The 14715-nt window shown below is 54.7% G+C and overlaps 3 protein-coding genes across 3 annotated transcripts; all 3 read left to right on the top strand.

The window, feature by feature from the left end:
- The first annotated feature begins 1394 nt into the window (after positions 1 to 1394).
- Positions 1395 to 5756, top strand: LOC135404850 (hydrocephalus-inducing protein homolog). The gene is made up of 7 exons (XM_064639584.1): positions 1395 to 1404; positions 1934 to 2033; positions 2226 to 2394; positions 2680 to 2900; positions 3229 to 3283; positions 3897 to 4101; positions 4469 to 5756. The coding sequence occupies exons 1-7, from the start codon at positions 1395 to 1397 to the stop codon at positions 4579 to 4581; spliced, it is 873 nt and encodes a 290-aa protein (XP_064495654.1). The 3' UTR covers positions 4582 to 5756.
- A 340-nt stretch (positions 5757 to 6096) lies between these two features.
- Positions 6097 to 8385, top strand: LOC135404851 (hydrocephalus-inducing protein homolog). The gene is made up of 6 exons (XM_064639585.1): positions 6097 to 6116; positions 6204 to 6397; positions 6888 to 6996; positions 7591 to 7836; positions 8151 to 8296; positions 8365 to 8385. Exons 3-6 carry the CDS (start codon positions 6903 to 6905, stop codon positions 8383 to 8385), a joined length of 507 nt encoding a protein of 168 aa, XP_064495655.1. The 5' UTR covers positions 6097 to 6116; positions 6204 to 6397; positions 6888 to 6902.
- LOC135406071 (hydrocephalus-inducing protein homolog) lies at positions 8355 to 12477 on the top strand. Its single transcript, XM_064640625.1, has 5 exons — positions 8355 to 8859; positions 10005 to 10165; positions 10349 to 10461; positions 11049 to 11364; positions 12182 to 12477. Exons 1-5 carry the CDS (start codon positions 8791 to 8793, stop codon positions 12342 to 12344), a joined length of 822 nt encoding a protein of 273 aa, XP_064496695.1. The 5' UTR covers positions 8355 to 8790; the 3' UTR covers positions 12345 to 12477.
- The last annotated feature ends 2238 nt before the right edge of the window (positions 12478 to 14715 follow it).

Below are 14715 nucleotides of genomic sequence, written 5' to 3' on the forward strand. Positions count from 1 at the left end.
TTTTGGACCCTCCCAGCATGAGGCTGCAGCCCAAAGAGAAGAAGGTAGGAGGTGAGCAGGTAGGGCAGGCACCGCAGAAGTGCCGTTCCTCCTGCTCACAGAGGGCTCTTTGTATTTCTGTTTGTGGGGACGGGTTCAGAAGCTGAGTGTTTGGGCGTACCCGACTTCTGCTGGCCTCCTGGAAGACAGTCTCGTCTGCTGGATCAAGGACAACCCAGAGCCAGCGGTCTTCCAACTGTGCTGCCAAGGGGTGCAAGTGAAGCTGGGGGTCAGCCCCCAGGAGCTGCATTTCAACAAGCTGCTTCTGCACCGGTCAGTCATCCCACGGCTGAGGGCACTCCAAGGCTCGTGACAAAGAGAAGAGGTTTGACTCTGGTTCCAGAGGCTCAGATGGAGCTGCTTTGAGCCGCATTCAGTGGCCAGGCTGGTGTGACCACCCAGCACTGACGCTGAGTGTCTTCCTGTCTCTGCAGGACTGACACCCAGACCCTGGTCCTGAGAAACGACAGCCCACTGCCCATGGCATGGCATCTGAGTGGGCTGGACGACCTTGGAGATGAGTTCTCTGCATCGCAAGGCAGGGGCATCGTTGGGCCCTGCACAGACTTTGAGGTGAAGCTGAATTTCAAGGCTGAGAAGATTGGCATCACAAATAAGATGATCCAACTAGAGGTGAGAGGGGCTTGGGCCTTCCTGGCAGAGCAGGGCAGAGCAAGCAGCCGTGTGCTCTTAGGGACAGAGTCAGGGAGAGCTGCACCTGACAGACACGGGGGTGCTGTGGCCCCAACTTCTGCCTCTGTGCTGGGTTGGCCGGGTGCCCAGGCTCTGCATCCGGAGCCTGTAGCACAGCCACCTTGCTGCTGTGCAGGCTTGAAGCCTGTTGTTTGGTTGTACAGACCAGCATTTGCTCTGCACCCTTTCTGGGATTTTGTTCCCTGTGGTTTAGAGGCTGCATTTCAGCAAACATGCCAGGTGATTGACGAGGAAGGTGCTAATTGTCAATGCCACCTGCTCTGGGACACCTCGCATTTCTTGTGGTTGTGTTTACAGCCCTGGCCCTCTCAAGGGTGCTTTAGCAGCACCATTCCCTGCTGTGGGAGTGCAGAATTGGGCTGATAAGGTTTCCTACTGCAGCGGAATCCCGCTGGGGCAGCCTGTGAGATGAACAGGTTAAGAAAACTTGGGAGTCCACAAACACTTGTCAAGCCAGGGAGGCCGTGGGGGAAGCAGCTGGCAGAGACAAGGACTTAGAGGCTGTCTTCCAAAAGAATGGTCTAAGCAGTGTTTGTTTCTTGCTGCCTCAGATTTCAGATACAGAAAACATCCTGGGCATTGTTCAGGCTGAAACCATCAAAGTCTCTGTGGAGGTCTACAATGTTAATCTGAGCATCAACATGCCTGAAGGTCAGTGGATGCCTCCCAGACAACACAGTCCAGATGCATTTTACTACCTTGGCAGGTGGGCAACCAAAGCCCTTGGGAGGGGATGGCATAGCAGGCAAGGGTGGCACAGATCCATAAAGCAAAGACCTTGCAAGCTGCGTGAAGTAAAGCACTGTCAGGGCACCAACAGCCTTGAGTCTCTCCCTTCTGAACTTGGAAATGTGCAGCTTCATGTGCAGATTGCATTTGGTGCTTTGAAACAACAGTCATCTGAACAGGCAGTTGGCTCAGCAGAGCACATAAAGTAGCTGGATTTGTGCTTGGAAGCAAGGAAATGGAAACCAAGCTGCTTGGCTTCTACCCTGCAGATACTGGAGTGAGAAGAGAAAGGGCAGCCAAGTAGCTAGAGAACACTTCTGAGAAGGGACACTTGCTGAAGAGGGTTTTGTGCCATCCAAGAACTCCAACTGTGTAGCTTGTGAGCTGGTGTGCTCTGCAGCAGCTCACAAATATTCACCACTTCTTACCTCGCTCTGTGGGTTTTCTGCAGGTCCAGATGTCAGCTTGGAATTTGGAACCATTAATGTCCTGGATAATAAGCAGCAAGTCCTGAGTCTGCAGAACAAAGGCTTATATGACATTGAGTACAGGTGAGTCCAGCTGCCTGGTGCTGAGCTTTTCCTCAGGCTCCCAGGCCTGCGTTCCCCCTCTGTCCCTGGCTAGAACCTGTTCCCATGCTGCTCCCTTTTCTTTTTTTTCTGGTCCTGTGCAAAGTGCTGGCTGTGCTGGTGGCACCTGTGCTTTCAACTGCAGAGGTCTTCATTCTTTCCCTTTCTCCACAGTTTCAAGCTGACCACTGGAAGTGCCAAGAGGGGTGACTTGGAATCTCCCTTCACTGTCCGGCCGCAGGGGGCTGTGCTGAAAGCCTCCCAGCCACCTGTGAAAGTTGAGGTCCTCTTCCACCCCACGACTGAAGTGTTTCTCGAGAGCAAACCCATCCTGCTCTGCCAGGTGAACTGCCTGGGCCTGGCTGTGTTAGCACAGTGTGTCTTGGGAGCATAAGCAGGAGAGGTGTCTTGTGCAAAGCAGGCTTTAGCTGGGGCATCCTCTCTCCTACACACACAAACAGAGACTTCCAAAACCATTTGGGAGGCTTCATAAGAGAGCTGGAAATCTGGCTCTGGAAGAGGCCTTTAAAAAGGGAGGGTGAGCTGCTGGAGACCTGGGCTGGGGTCAGGGGACAGGGTTAGAGGCTGGCCTCTGTGCTGTGTTTACCAGCCCCTCCTCTGGTTGCAGGTCATTGATCTCAAATCAGGTCAAGGAGGCGAGACCGTTGCCACCATCCCAGTGAGGGTGTTGGTGAGAGCTGTGTACAGCAAGTACAGCATCGAGCCTGCCTCGCCCATCGACTTCGGTGCCATGGTTAAGGGCACCAAGAAGAGACAGGTCTTAATTGTGGAGAACAAAGGCGCCCTCAACTTCAAATTCCTCATCCGCCAAGCACCTCCACTGCAAAGGTAAGAGAAGACCTGCCCCAGCCGTTCTGTCTGAGGAGGCACAACCACACAGCTGGTGTGTGACAGGCAGCCAGACCTGGGTTATTGTCCATTTGGATTGCTGGCTTGGGAAGAGGGAGGAAAACAACACCTCAGTATCCCCGTGTGTGGGACAAAGCTGGTGACAGAGCTGCTCTGTCCATGAGCTGCAGCAATGGGTGCTGCAGGCAGCTCTCCGGGGGCCATCGAGAGCAGGAAGGCTTTCCTGCATGGGGAGGAAGGCCAGCTTTGGCCTCAGACAAAGGCAGGGGAGCTCAGCATGACAGATGTATCTGCTTTCTCCTCTCAGTTCACAGCAAGAGGAATCTGCCCCCTCAGTCAGGGAAAGAAAATGCTCCACACAGGTGGGTGGCTCCTGCTCCTGCCCAGCGTGTGCTGCTGCAGGGGATGGGGGAGGATGCAGCTGTGCCCAGGCTGGGGGTAGGACAAGGTCTGTGGGATGGAGAGTCCATTATCTGCTCAGTTCCACTGACAGTCCCATGCTCTGGCTCTGACCTGCAGTTGTGGGGTCAAGAGAGGGGAGCAGGTCCTGTGTTTGGTGGCTGCTAGCCAGCACAGATCTGGGAACACCACAGGAGCAAACTGTCCCCATCTGAACTCCCAATCCATAGAGCACTGACAGCTCTGCTTTTTCTTCTTCCCAATCCCCTCCCTCTCTCCCGGCATTTCTCTCAGTCCTTTCTGCTCTCCTGTACCCCTGGAGGTTGAAGGATCCCAGCTACCACCTTCATTCTCTTCACCCCAACTCCTTTCTCTCTGCCACTCGGGACAGACGTGCAGCTCCTCCTGGCTTGTTCATCTCATCCTGGGGCTGCCTTTGGGCCGTGGAGTCATCCTTCCCTGCCCTGCCACTGGGTGCTTGGGCCCAGCTGGAGGCCAAGGCGTGGCATCCTCCTTGCTGGGGGTGCTCAGGGTACGGCTGTTGGGCATCAGACTGTCCTGGTGCTCTTTCTGCAGGCTCAGCTCACTGCAGGCGTGTTCACGGTGTCCCCTTGCTCCGGCTCCGTCGGTCCTGGGGGCCAGCAGAAGATCACAGTGGATTGCAACCCAGGAGCAGAGGGGAAATGCGAGGAGCAGCTGTACATTGACATCAGCAACAGAGACCCCAAGGACAATCCCCTCGGCATTCCCTTTACCCTGACTGCCAAGTCCTGCTTCCCAGGTACGTGCTGTCCACAGGTTGCCAGGGGCAGTCCTGCTGCTGATCAGCACCTAAACTTGCTACTTGGATAGAGAGGCACCCTGGTCCTGAAGTCCCACCTTAAAATCCTCAGAGGCTGCAGTCCTTTTCAAGTCCACCAGTGGGGAGAGGCTGGGAGGGATGTGTGGAAGCATAAAAGGAAAGCAGTGCCCTTTAAGACTGAGGTTGACTGAGCTCCATCCTCACTGACTGAGCTCTCTCATCCAAGGCTGGGTTTTGCAGTCACCTGGACAGAAAGGGCTTATCAAGCCTTCTGAGAGGCCAACTGGGTCCAGGTGAATTCAGCAGAGGTTCTCCAGCCTCAGCCCTTCCTCTGGTCTGTCTGCAGCGCTTGTTGAAGACGTCACGTCCATCTTTGAGCAGTACCCGATCCACAGCAACGTCAATCTCCACCAGACGTTACAGTCGGTGCAAGGCCAACGGTGTGTTCATCAGAGATGATAACAAATTCATCTTCACCAAAGTTCAGGTTGGGCAACGGGCCACGGCTCGCTTCAAGATCTCCAATGGCAGCAGTGTCCCATGTGACGTTGTGCTCTCCATCAAAGCCTTGCCTGGAGAGGTAAGAACAAGAGGCCAAGGTGAGCGCTGCTCTCTAAAGGCCATGTGAGAGCCTGCCTTGTTCTCCAGAGTCATTGCGGTCTCTGACCCAGCTGGACCAGTCCAGCTCAGTGCAGGTCGAACTGCAGGGCAGAGCAGCAATGCCAGGGGGGCACTTGCATTGAATTCCACATCTCTCAAGCAAATTTTGGCTCACGCTTCTGGGTCTTTGGTGGGAATCCTTCTGAACATCTCTCAAAAGCACACTCAGAGAGGGGCTGTTACAGACCGATGGGGCAGAGCTCAAAGCAGAGCATTTCCTGGCTTTTCCTTCTCTTGAAAGGCCAGTCCGGGGTTATTTGAGGGGTTTCTGTGCCATCCCAACCTCCCACATGTGCTGGGGTGGCTGCCCAGCCCTCAAAGCAAGCTTTTGCTCACCTGGGTATTGGCGCAAGGTCAGCATCCCCTGGCATGGAGGGAGCCTGCCCAGGGAAGCATGAAGCAAGACAGGCTGTCTGGGGCTGTTCCCAGGGATGCATCTAGGAATGTACTGGGTCACATTGAAAGATGTGACACTAACACTGCACTGTGGGTTCCCCCCAAGCCTCACAGCCTCATCAGCAACATCTTCAAATTGGATCCTGTCGAGATGAGCATTCCTGGCTTATCCCACGCCTTTGCTACAGTGACCTTCACTCCAGAACAAAAGGAGGACTACCAGTGCACCTTCACAGCTTCCCTTGTTAGCCCAAAAAGGTAGTGACCCCGTGAAGTACTGGGGGGACCGTTCTGGTAGCTGCCTCTTCTCTTGGTGCCTCTAATGCTTTCAGTGCCCTTAGGCAGAGTACCTGGCATGAGATGATCTAGGAGGCATTAAGCATTAGGCAGAGCAGAGCAGGAAAATGAGGAGGATACTTCAGGCTGTGTGAGGGACTCTGAAGAGAGGGCCTCAGGTAGCCAGCTGGAAGTTACTGACAAGTGCAACAGCTGAGCTGGGGCTTTCCAAGGACAAAGGCTCAGATGAAGCAGTTTCTGTGCCAGCAAGTCAAGATTTCCTCCTTATTTGTGTAAAAGGAAGTGGTCCTGTGTGGTTTCCAGGCATACATTAAGCTATTTTTTTATCAGGGGAGTGACTGGAGCTCTTATCAAAGAGAAGCCCAGTTCCTCTCCCTGGCACCTGTGTACTGGGGCTCTGACCTGCCCTTCCCCAAGCCTTTCGTGGCTGAACTGGAACAGGGAAGTCAGCTTTCTGCCCTAACAAGCAATTCCTTCTTTAGGATCCTTGGAAATAACCTTTACTGACGGTGGTGTTGATTTGGTTTTCCCTTCTTGCTTTTGTACTGTTCTCATGGTGTGCTTTTGCTTGTTGCATGTCTCCTATCACTGCAGCCAGAGGATTTGCCACGTCTCATCTGGTGCCTCGTTATTTATCTGCTGTACGGCATGATTCAAATGAGGGAAATTATTTAGAACTGTTATTCTGGAAGGCTCTGGCTGAAATGGTTTCTGTGCCTCTCCAGCAGGTCTGTGAAGATGAAACCCCAAGAGCTGACCTTCACTGTCAGTGGAGAGGGGCACGTGCCTCAGGTGACAGTCGAGTGCCCGGGCCTTCGGAGTAAGAGGGGAAACCCCTGTGCTGCGCTTCAGGAGGCTCCTGCTGGGGGATTCACAGACACTCCCCCTGGTCCTTCGTAACAATGGCATCGTACCCACAAAGGTAAGGACCTGCTTGGGGAATGCTCTGGGCTGGGAACAAGGGCTTGTCCTGTGGAGGAAAGGTCCCAAAAACTGTGATTTTCTGTCCAGTCTTTCCTTGTCAGTTGAACACAAGACAAGAAAGGTGGTGGGGTGTTTTTCCCCCATCTCCCAGCTCACATTTTGTTCTCATGTGGGTGTGGGTGACGTCCCAGTTCCATGAGATTGCATTTGATACTGGTTGACTCCATTTTAATTAAACTTAGTTGTGGTTCTGTTACATTCTGCTCGTGACTGACTGTCCTGTTTGGCTCTATGTCAGTTCTATCCATATGCTTCTGAATACCCTTTTTTCCCTGTGTGACTTCACGTAACCTTTGTGCTGGGCGCTGTGTTTGAGGTGGGGAGGTGGTCTGGGTTCCCCGTGCTGGACCAGCGGCCGTACGGGCTCAACCCCCGTGCCAGCCTCTCCTCACACCAATGTCATTGTGCTCCGTGTTCCCTTTTCTCAGTTTACAGTTCATATCATGGATGACCAGGGAGTTTTCTTCCTGAAAAGCACGCAGTCCGCACTCCGTGCCTTCCACACTGCAGACATGGAAAAGGACTCCACTGGAAAAGGTAAATTCATTAACTGTGCAGCGTGATCATTCACAGAGGGAAAAGGTGTGCCCTGTTCTTGGCTTGTCTAAGCAGCAGCCACATGTTGGACATAGTTTCTTTCCTTGGTCTCTTTGTCCCCCGAGCTTTTCTTGTGGACTCCTTGCAGGGTTTCCTCCTAGCAAGTTGTAGGAAGTTTTTCTGTTCTTCGAGACACGGTGGGTTGAGCTGTGGGGGACTATCACCACCTCAGTGGACTGGCTGAGGTCTTTGCTGCGTGTGGGAAGGTACCAGCCTGAAGGGAGGCAGCCCTTGAGCACACAGGCCAGCCAGCAGAAGCCAAAACCGCTCCTTGGCTCAGCCTTCTGTATGGCAGGAGCTGGCTGGAAGCAGATGGAATGAGGGCTGGGCGTTAACCTGAGGTTAAGCCGCTTAAGTGGTGATATGTGTGATGGTGGCATAGTCTTGTGAACACAGGAAGAGGGTCTGGAACCACTGGTGGGAGAACCTGTGCTTAGAAGCAACTGATTCCAACCTCTTATTCCTCGTATAGCCCAGGGAAATATTTCCTCTGTACAGCTCTATCACTTAACTCTGATTCCCATTGCCGTGCAGCCAAGAAGCCTTACCTGCTCCTGGAACACGGGCAATCAGCAGAGTTTCATGTGTTTTTCAAACCCACCCTGGCCCAACGTCTGAAAGGGAAGATCCGTGTGCCAGTGTCAGGCAACAGTGAGATCGACATAGAGCTGGTGGGTGAAGGCCACAATGATGACTTCACCCTTGATAACCTCCCTGGACTAGCAGAAGACAGCCAGGAGAGCAATGCTGAGGGCAATCTGGAGGACGACATCATTGAGGGTAAGAGAGGAGAGGCTGCCAAGGTAGAGCGAGGAAGAGGAAAATGTCTGGTCATGCGTGTCCTCTCTCTAGCCAGGGCTGGGCTGTCACCCACTGGACTTGGGGGCCTGTGAGCTTGCCAGCCATGCACACAGAGCAGTGTGTGCTGTGCTGCTTGTCGCTGGGCACAGGCACAGCCACGGGCTTGGGGACCTCCCAGAGGGAGGGAGGGAGGCTTGGAGGAAGGAAGAGCTGAACATACACGTGTCTCTGAAAGTGAGGGGGGCGGATGGACATCACTGCATGCTGAGGTCTCTTGCTCTTCTTCTTCACAGCTGTCAGAGCGAATCACATAAAGTTTGGGGAGTGTGCAGTCAGGGAGCTCTGCAACAAGACCTTCACAGTCACCAACCGCAGCAAGGAGGAGGTGATGCAGTTTGAGTGTCTGCTGGCAGATGCCCCGTTCCAGTTCTCCCCCAAGGTGAGCTGGGACAGCCCTGCCTTTCTCAGTGGCTCAGGCCCTTTCCTGGTGTTCCTGGGAGCTGGCAGGGAGTCACCACATACCAGTGAGAGCCCGTTCCAGTGCCATGCAGGAGATGCAATCCCTGTCTTTGCTGGGGCAGGGCTGTCAGCCCAGCAGAAAAGGCTCCGCGTTCTGGGAGGTGGCACCTTCTGTTCATATTTTGCTCTGTCAAATCTCACATAAATCCTCACTGAGGTGCTGATTCCCAGCACAGCTGCTCGCCATATCAGTCCCTTTTGCTGTCAGTGCTGCCCTTGCCAGTGATTCCAGTTTGGTCTTGACTCTCTGGTTCTCCCTAGGTGGGACACCTCCAGCCTGGCTGTGCCAAGAATATCAGAGTGACCTTGAAGTCCAAGGTCCCGGTCACCGTCAAAAGGCACTCTGTGAACTGTAAGGTGGCCAAGATCAAATACCAGCTGCCACCAGAGGAGGTTTGCGACTGGGACGACAGAATGCGCACTGAGAAGTGGGAGGATACCACCGAGAGACTCCCGGGAGCCCGCTGGCCTTTGAAGCGGAGGGTAAGAAGCACAGCAGCAAAAGCTCACCGAGCTGCTGCAAAAGGACCTGCCGACAGCAGCAGAGCACCAGCGCTGCTGGCAGAGCAGCTCCTGCCTCCCCTGGGCATTGGCTCCAGCCGGGAGGTTCACCAGCAGTGCCTTTTGGGGAGAGGCGGATGCGCAGTGAGCGGGTGGGCTCACACCACAGGGGGAAGCCTTTGGGCAAGAGACCTTTATCCACACGCAAACTGCCGGTCTGTGCCACGAGCCGAGTGTTGCAGCCCGTGTTGAGTGGGAGGTCACGTTTGATTTTATCCCATTTGACAGTCTCTTCATCTGATTTGGTGCCTTGTCACCCACAAGGAGTTAATTCCACTGCATTCTGTCTCTTGTTCCGAAGGGGAGAGCAGCACAAGTGCTCTTGTGCGTACACCAGTGAGCTCTGAGCTCTGCCTACACCGACACCAGAGATTTTGGTTGTGGCCTCTGTATTGTGGGGGATATCTCATTATGGAGCAGCCCAGGCCCTGTGTGATAGTACGCAGGAGTCTGGAGAAGCATCATCTCCAGAAAGTCTTGCTTTTTCTGTCATTATTGCCAAACACACTTATCTTGGTGAAGGTTCTTTCTGAGTTTCTGAATCATTGTGAGTCCTGTAAACCCAACTTCCCCATCAGGGCATCAGCAGTTGGAGACTTTCCCAGTGAGATCATTCACATCCCAAAATGCCCACAGCCAGCTCCTACCCCACATGTGCCATCTGGAGAGCACTTTCTCCTAAGACAAGAAGGAAAAAGTTCTTTCTAGGACTAGTCAGTCTTGGGCTTCTCCATCCACAGGGCTCCAGCAGGGGAACTTAATCCTAATGTCGAGACCTGCTGGATTTATAGGGGACCAGGGAAAAGGTCAGAGGCTCTCCAGGGTTGAAGCACAGAGACTGACAGCTGACCATAGTCCCCAGGGGTGTATTAATAGCCGTGGTGGTGACTGCTTTGATCAGTGGGTAGAAACCAATGCTGTAGTACACCAGTCCAATTTTGTCATCTTTCCAGGCAAAGAAACCTGAATGTCCTTTCTATGCGGCCAAGTTTGGAGGCCAGAAGGTTTCCCTGCTCAGCCTGGCTTTCTGGGCTCTGCTCAGTGATTCTTCCCTCCTCTGCCTGCAGGTGGTCAAGGCAGTCCCGGAACCACCTCACACCGTCCTGGAGAGGAGCAGCCACGAGGTCGAGCTTTTCCTCAGTGCTCAGGTTGACTACGCCGAGTTCAAACTGGACACGGTCGAGGTTCAGCTGAAGCAGACTGAGCTCTTCCAGACAGAGATAAGCACGTGAGTGCTGGGCACCGTGTTGGCCCTTTCCTCCTAAACTTCCAGACTTTGAAATACTTTGTTTGGGCCACCCAGGGCAGCAATTCTGAACGTGGCAGAGTTGCCTGGGGAAGGTGGTACCAGGAGCCCACCAGACAGTGTTACTTTAGTACTTGCTTTTTATTCCTCCTCCTTGGTTTTCAGTTTCCGGATGTCCAATACAGGGAATGTAGCCCTGAAATACTGCTGGGAGGAGAATCTGGAGGAGGAAATACCATCAAAGAGTTCTGGGAGGCCGTTCTCGTCCACTCAGACACGTAAGTGTTTGGCTCTGGGTGGTGCCTGGGCCATTTCAGTTGGTAGCTGAGGGCCTGGGGAGAAGACCCTGCCACTTCACCCCAAAATATTAATTGCTTTTTCATCCCTGTCCACTTCCCAGCTGCAGCTGGAGAGTTTTCTCCTTCCCCCCCGTCTGCCTTTTAGCCCCTCCTGTTCTTGCTCTGCCACTTGTGCTCTGCACAGGAGCTGACCTGGGCTCCAGGGACAGCCATGTGCTGGGTCAGGACTGGGAAGGGGGACATCGGGGCACCTCTTTGGGAAGTCTCTGAGACTGGGAAAAACCAGGGTGGAACAAGTGAGCTGCCCTGCAGCCGCTGTCTGGATGCAGTTCCCCACTCCAGGGCAAATGCAAAGTCACTGTCTAAAACCAAGCCTCCTGCCCCGGCACGGGAGTGTGTGCTGCAGGTGGAGACCCTGCTCCCAGCTGCTCTGTCTCCTGCTGAAAGTACTTGGCCAGAGGCACTCCAAGTGCATCCCAGCTCTCTTCTATCCACCTGCAGCAGGAGGCAGACTTGTTGGAAACAAAGGATTTTGTCTTTGAAAGATGTCTTTTTTCCTCCTGCAGGTGATTTCTTGTCCTCTACTGCTGAGGATCTCTGGGAAAGGAATCGTGCAAGGCTGGTGCAGCAGGCATTGCTGCTCGAGTCAACTCAGCCCCAGCCAACTCAGCCCCACCCAAGTCTGCGCCTTTCAAAGCAGCTGTGCCGCTCTTCGAAGGGCCTTAGCTCCTCCCCGGAATTCTCTCCAATTCCTGTCAAGGACCCACCACTGTTCTCCATTGAGCCCCACTGCGGTACCATCCCTGCTGGCCAGAATCAGATTTTCCGTGTGAAATTCTTCCCAACGTGTGTGGGAGAATTTAAGGCCGAAATGCTGTGCAGGTAGGAAATGTCCATGTGCTTTCCAATCCATGCTCCTGGTGGGTATCACAGGACGGGCCATTGGGTGCACCCTCCCTGCTCAAGCAGGGTCATCCCAGAGCACATGGCACAGGATTGTGTCCAGAGGGTTCTGGAATACCTGCAGTGAGGGAGACTCCACACCCTCTCTGGACAACCTGTCACCTGCACAGGAAAGAAGTTCTTCCCCATGTTCAGGTGGAACGTGTTTTGCATCAGGTTCTGCCCATTGCCTCTTGTCCTGTTGATGGGCAGCACCAAGCAGAGCCTCTGACACCCTCCCTTCAGTCCCTCTGACTGGGGTGGGTGAGCGTGCAGCCCTGGCGACAGCCAGCCCCAGAGAGGCAGCAGGAACACACAGCATACAGGAGCACAGAGAGATGATCATCTGGCCAAGGCCAGATGTCTGTGGAGATGTCTGTGGATCTGTGTGGAGACAATGGGAAAAGACACTGTATGAAACACTAAGCTCCTGCAGGGCTGCAAAATCTGGAATGGGAGATCCAGAACGGCTGTCAAGGGGCCAGCCAGTCCCTAGCTATGCTTCCTTATGGGGCAAGCACAGCCTCCTTCTCTACCTGGAACCCCGTGTGCTGCAGTTGGTCCCCAGGCCCATAACTGGTTGTGATTCTGCCCTTCCACCTCTGCTGCCTCCATGGCAGGCAGTGCAGTTCTGTTTCATTTGCTGCTCGCTGCTTGCCTGGAGAGAGGATGTGACACTGTGCTCTGTGAGGAGACAGGCGAGCGGCTGGCTGGCTGGAAATGTTCATCTGGCTAATACCAGTCCCTTTCTTCCTAGACTTCTTAACCTGAAGCCATCTCAGGAGAGCCCACGGGTGTTTGTGATGGGGAAAGGCTGTTTGCTGAAGGCTGATCTGAAATGCTCTACATCACTGCAAAAAGGTGAAACCCAGAGCAGCAAACCCAAGAAGAAGGTGCAGCGGTCAGCAAAACCAGAGTGACACCATTTGTGTCATGGCTTCTCCTGCTCGTGGTTTCCCAGCCTTCAGCAGAGACCTCCCCAGCTACTCTTCAAGCCCCAACACCCATCTCTACCTCATCTGTGTACTACCTAATAAACTGTGTCTGAACCCACGAGTTTTCTCACTGTTACTCTTCCAGTTCTCTCCCACCTCCCCGGGAGGGGAGTGAGCAGGTGTCTGTGTGGTGCTTGGTTGGGAGCTGGGGCTCAGCCATCTCCAGGAAAGCAGCTGTGATCAGACATCACCCCCATTGCTCCGCAGGCTGCTCTGCTCTCTTAGGAATTCCCATTCCTTGGCCTTTGTGTCATGGGTGGGGTAGTGAAGTGTCCCTTTGGTCACACCAGGAACTCTGCACGACTAATGTGGGAGCAGCACTGACTGTACCAAGAACTCCAGTTGCTTGGCTAAAGGCTGGGGTGAGCATCTGCAGCTGCTGCAGAACCAGGCATTCCATCAGCAAATGTGCAGCTGACACCAAGCTGGGGGTGTGTTGATGTGCTGGAAGGCAGGAGGGCTCTGCAGAGGGACCTGGCCAAGCTGGATCCATGGGCTGATTGCAAGGGGATGAGGGTCAAGCAGGCCAAGGGCCGGGTCCTGCCCTTTGGCCACAAGAAGCCCCGGCAGCCCCCCGGGCTGGGGCCAGAGTGGCTGGAGAGCAGGCAGGCAGAAAGGGAGCTGGGAGTGGGGATGGACAGGAAGCTGAAGAGGAGGCAGAGTGTGGCCAGGTGGCCAAGAGGGCCACTGGATGGTGGCCTGGCTGAGGAAGAGTGTGGCAGCAGGAGCAGGGAAGGGATTGTTGGGCTGGAGTGAGCGCTGGTGAGGCCACCCCTGGAGTGCTGTGTCCAGCTCTGGGCCCCTGAGTTGAGGAAGGCCCTGGAGGGGCTGGAGCAGGAGCAGAGAAGAGCAGCGAGGCTGGGGAAGGGAGTGGAGCACAAGTGGTGTGAGGAGAGGCTGGGAGTGACTGAGATCATTCTGGGAGTGACTGGAACCATAGCAGGGGTGAAGGGGAGCAACTGGAACCATGATGGGGGCAACTGGGATCCTACTGGGAGCAGTTGGGCCCCTACTGGGGTCCTACTGGGGTCATACTGGGAGTGACTGCAATAATACTGGGAGTGTGTGAGAGGGACTGCAGCCATACTGGGGATGAGTGGGATCAAACTGGCTTCCTACTGGACGTGTCTGGAAGTTACTGGGATCATACTGGGGGTGACTGGACTCATACTGGGATCATACTGGGAGCAACTGGGACCATGCGGAGGGCAAATGGCATCCTCCAGGGAGTGACTGGGAGTGACTGGGGCCAGACTGGACTCAGATGGGGAGTCCCTGAGAGTGAAAGGAGCCATCCTGGGGGTGGCTGGGAGCAACTGGGACCACCTTGGAGGCAACTGGGATTCAGCACCATACTGGAATCATAGCGGGAGCGACTGTAAGTCTGTAAGACTGTAAGTGACCAGGATCAAACTGGGAGTGACTGGAACTATGCAGGGGGGAACTGGGAGCCAGTGGGGCCATGCTGGAAGGCAACTGGGAACATCCTTGGAGCAACTGGGATCATGCTGGAAGCAACTGGGAGTAACTGGGAGTGACAGGGTGCATGCTGGGGGCAACTGGCATAAACTGGGAGTGACTGGGAGTGACTGGGATCATCCTGATGGAAACTGGAACCATCCTGGGGCAAGTGGAAGTAACTGGGTGCAGTGGGTTTCTGTGGCTGGGTTTTGGTAGCGGGGGGGCTACAGGGGTGGCTTCTGTTAGAATCTGCCAGAAGCTTCCCCTGTCCCATGGAGCCAATGCCAGTGGCTCCAGGATGGAATTCCTGCCACTGGCCAAGGCTGAGCCAGTCAGGAGTGACAGCAACGCCTCTGGGATAACATATTTAAGAAAAAGAAGGAATTCCAGCCAGGGAAGAGCGGAGTGAGACCATGGGAATAACAACGTAGACCCCAAGGTCAGCGCAGAAGGAGGGGCAGGAGGTGCTCCAGGCTGAGGCCCTGCAGCCCGTGGGGCAGAGCAGGGTGGGGCAGCTGTGCCCCTGCAGCCCCTGGGGGAGCATCGGGGTGTAGAGACCCCCCTGCAGCCCCTGGGGGAGCATCGGGGTGCAGAGACCCCCCTGCAGACTGGGATGGACTGGGAGCCCTTAGGAGGGAACTGAGAGCCTTTAGGGAGGGACTGGGACAAACTGGGAGCCCTTTGGAGAGGACTGGGATGAAGTGGGAAAGGTCCGCGAGCCCTTAGGAAGCCACCGTGGCCCTCCCGTCATTTGCGTAGCGCTGAGGGCAGGGCTCTTGCGCCATTTGCGTATCTTTACGCAACTGACTTAACTCCCTTATTGCCATTATCGGCG

This window comes from Pseudopipra pipra, chromosome W (assembly GCF_036250125.1).
Source record: "Pseudopipra pipra isolate bDixPip1 chromosome W, bDixPip1.hap1, whole genome shotgun sequence".
NCBI lineage: Eukaryota > Metazoa > Chordata > Aves > Passeriformes > Pipridae > Pseudopipra > Pseudopipra pipra.

What these genes read in the sequence shown, in the direction of transcription:
- LOC135406071 (XM_064640625.1), top strand. Translation starts at nt 8,791, where the DNA reads ATGCGCACTGAGAAGTGGGAGGATACCACCGAGAGACTCCCGGGAGCC. An exon ending in GCTGGCCTTTGAAGCGGAGG is followed by an intron (nt 8,860 to 10,004) that starts GTAAGAAGCACA and finishes CTCTGCCTGCAG; the next exon opens with GTGGTCAAGGCAGTCCCGGA. An exon ending in GTTCTCGTCCACTCAGACAC is followed by an intron (nt 10,462 to 11,048) that starts GTAAGTGTTTGG and finishes TTCCTCCTGCAG; the next exon opens with GTGATTTCTTGTCCTCTACT.
- LOC135404851 (XM_064639585.1), top strand. Translation starts at nt 6,903, where the DNA reads ATGGATGACCAGGGAGTTTTCTTCCTGAAAAGCACGCAGTCCGCACTC. An exon ending in GGAGGACGACATCATTGAGG is followed by an intron (nt 7,837 to 8,150) that starts GTAAGAGAGGAG and finishes TCTTCTTCACAG; the next exon opens with CTGTCAGAGCGAATCACATA. An exon ending in CGTTCCAGTTCTCCCCCAAG is followed by an intron (nt 8,297 to 8,364) that starts GTGAGCTGGGAC and finishes GGGAGCTGGCAG; the next exon opens with GGAGTCACCACATACCAGTG.
- LOC135404850 (XM_064639584.1), top strand. An exon ending in TTATATGACATTGAGTACAG is followed by an intron (nt 2,034 to 2,225) that starts GTGAGTCCAGCT and finishes CTTTCTCCACAG; the next exon opens with TTTCAAGCTGACCACTGGAA. An exon ending in TGCCAAGTCCTGCTTCCCAG is followed by an intron (nt 4,102 to 4,468) that starts GTACGTGCTGTC and finishes GTCTGTCTGCAG; the next exon opens with CGCTTGTTGAAGACGTCACG.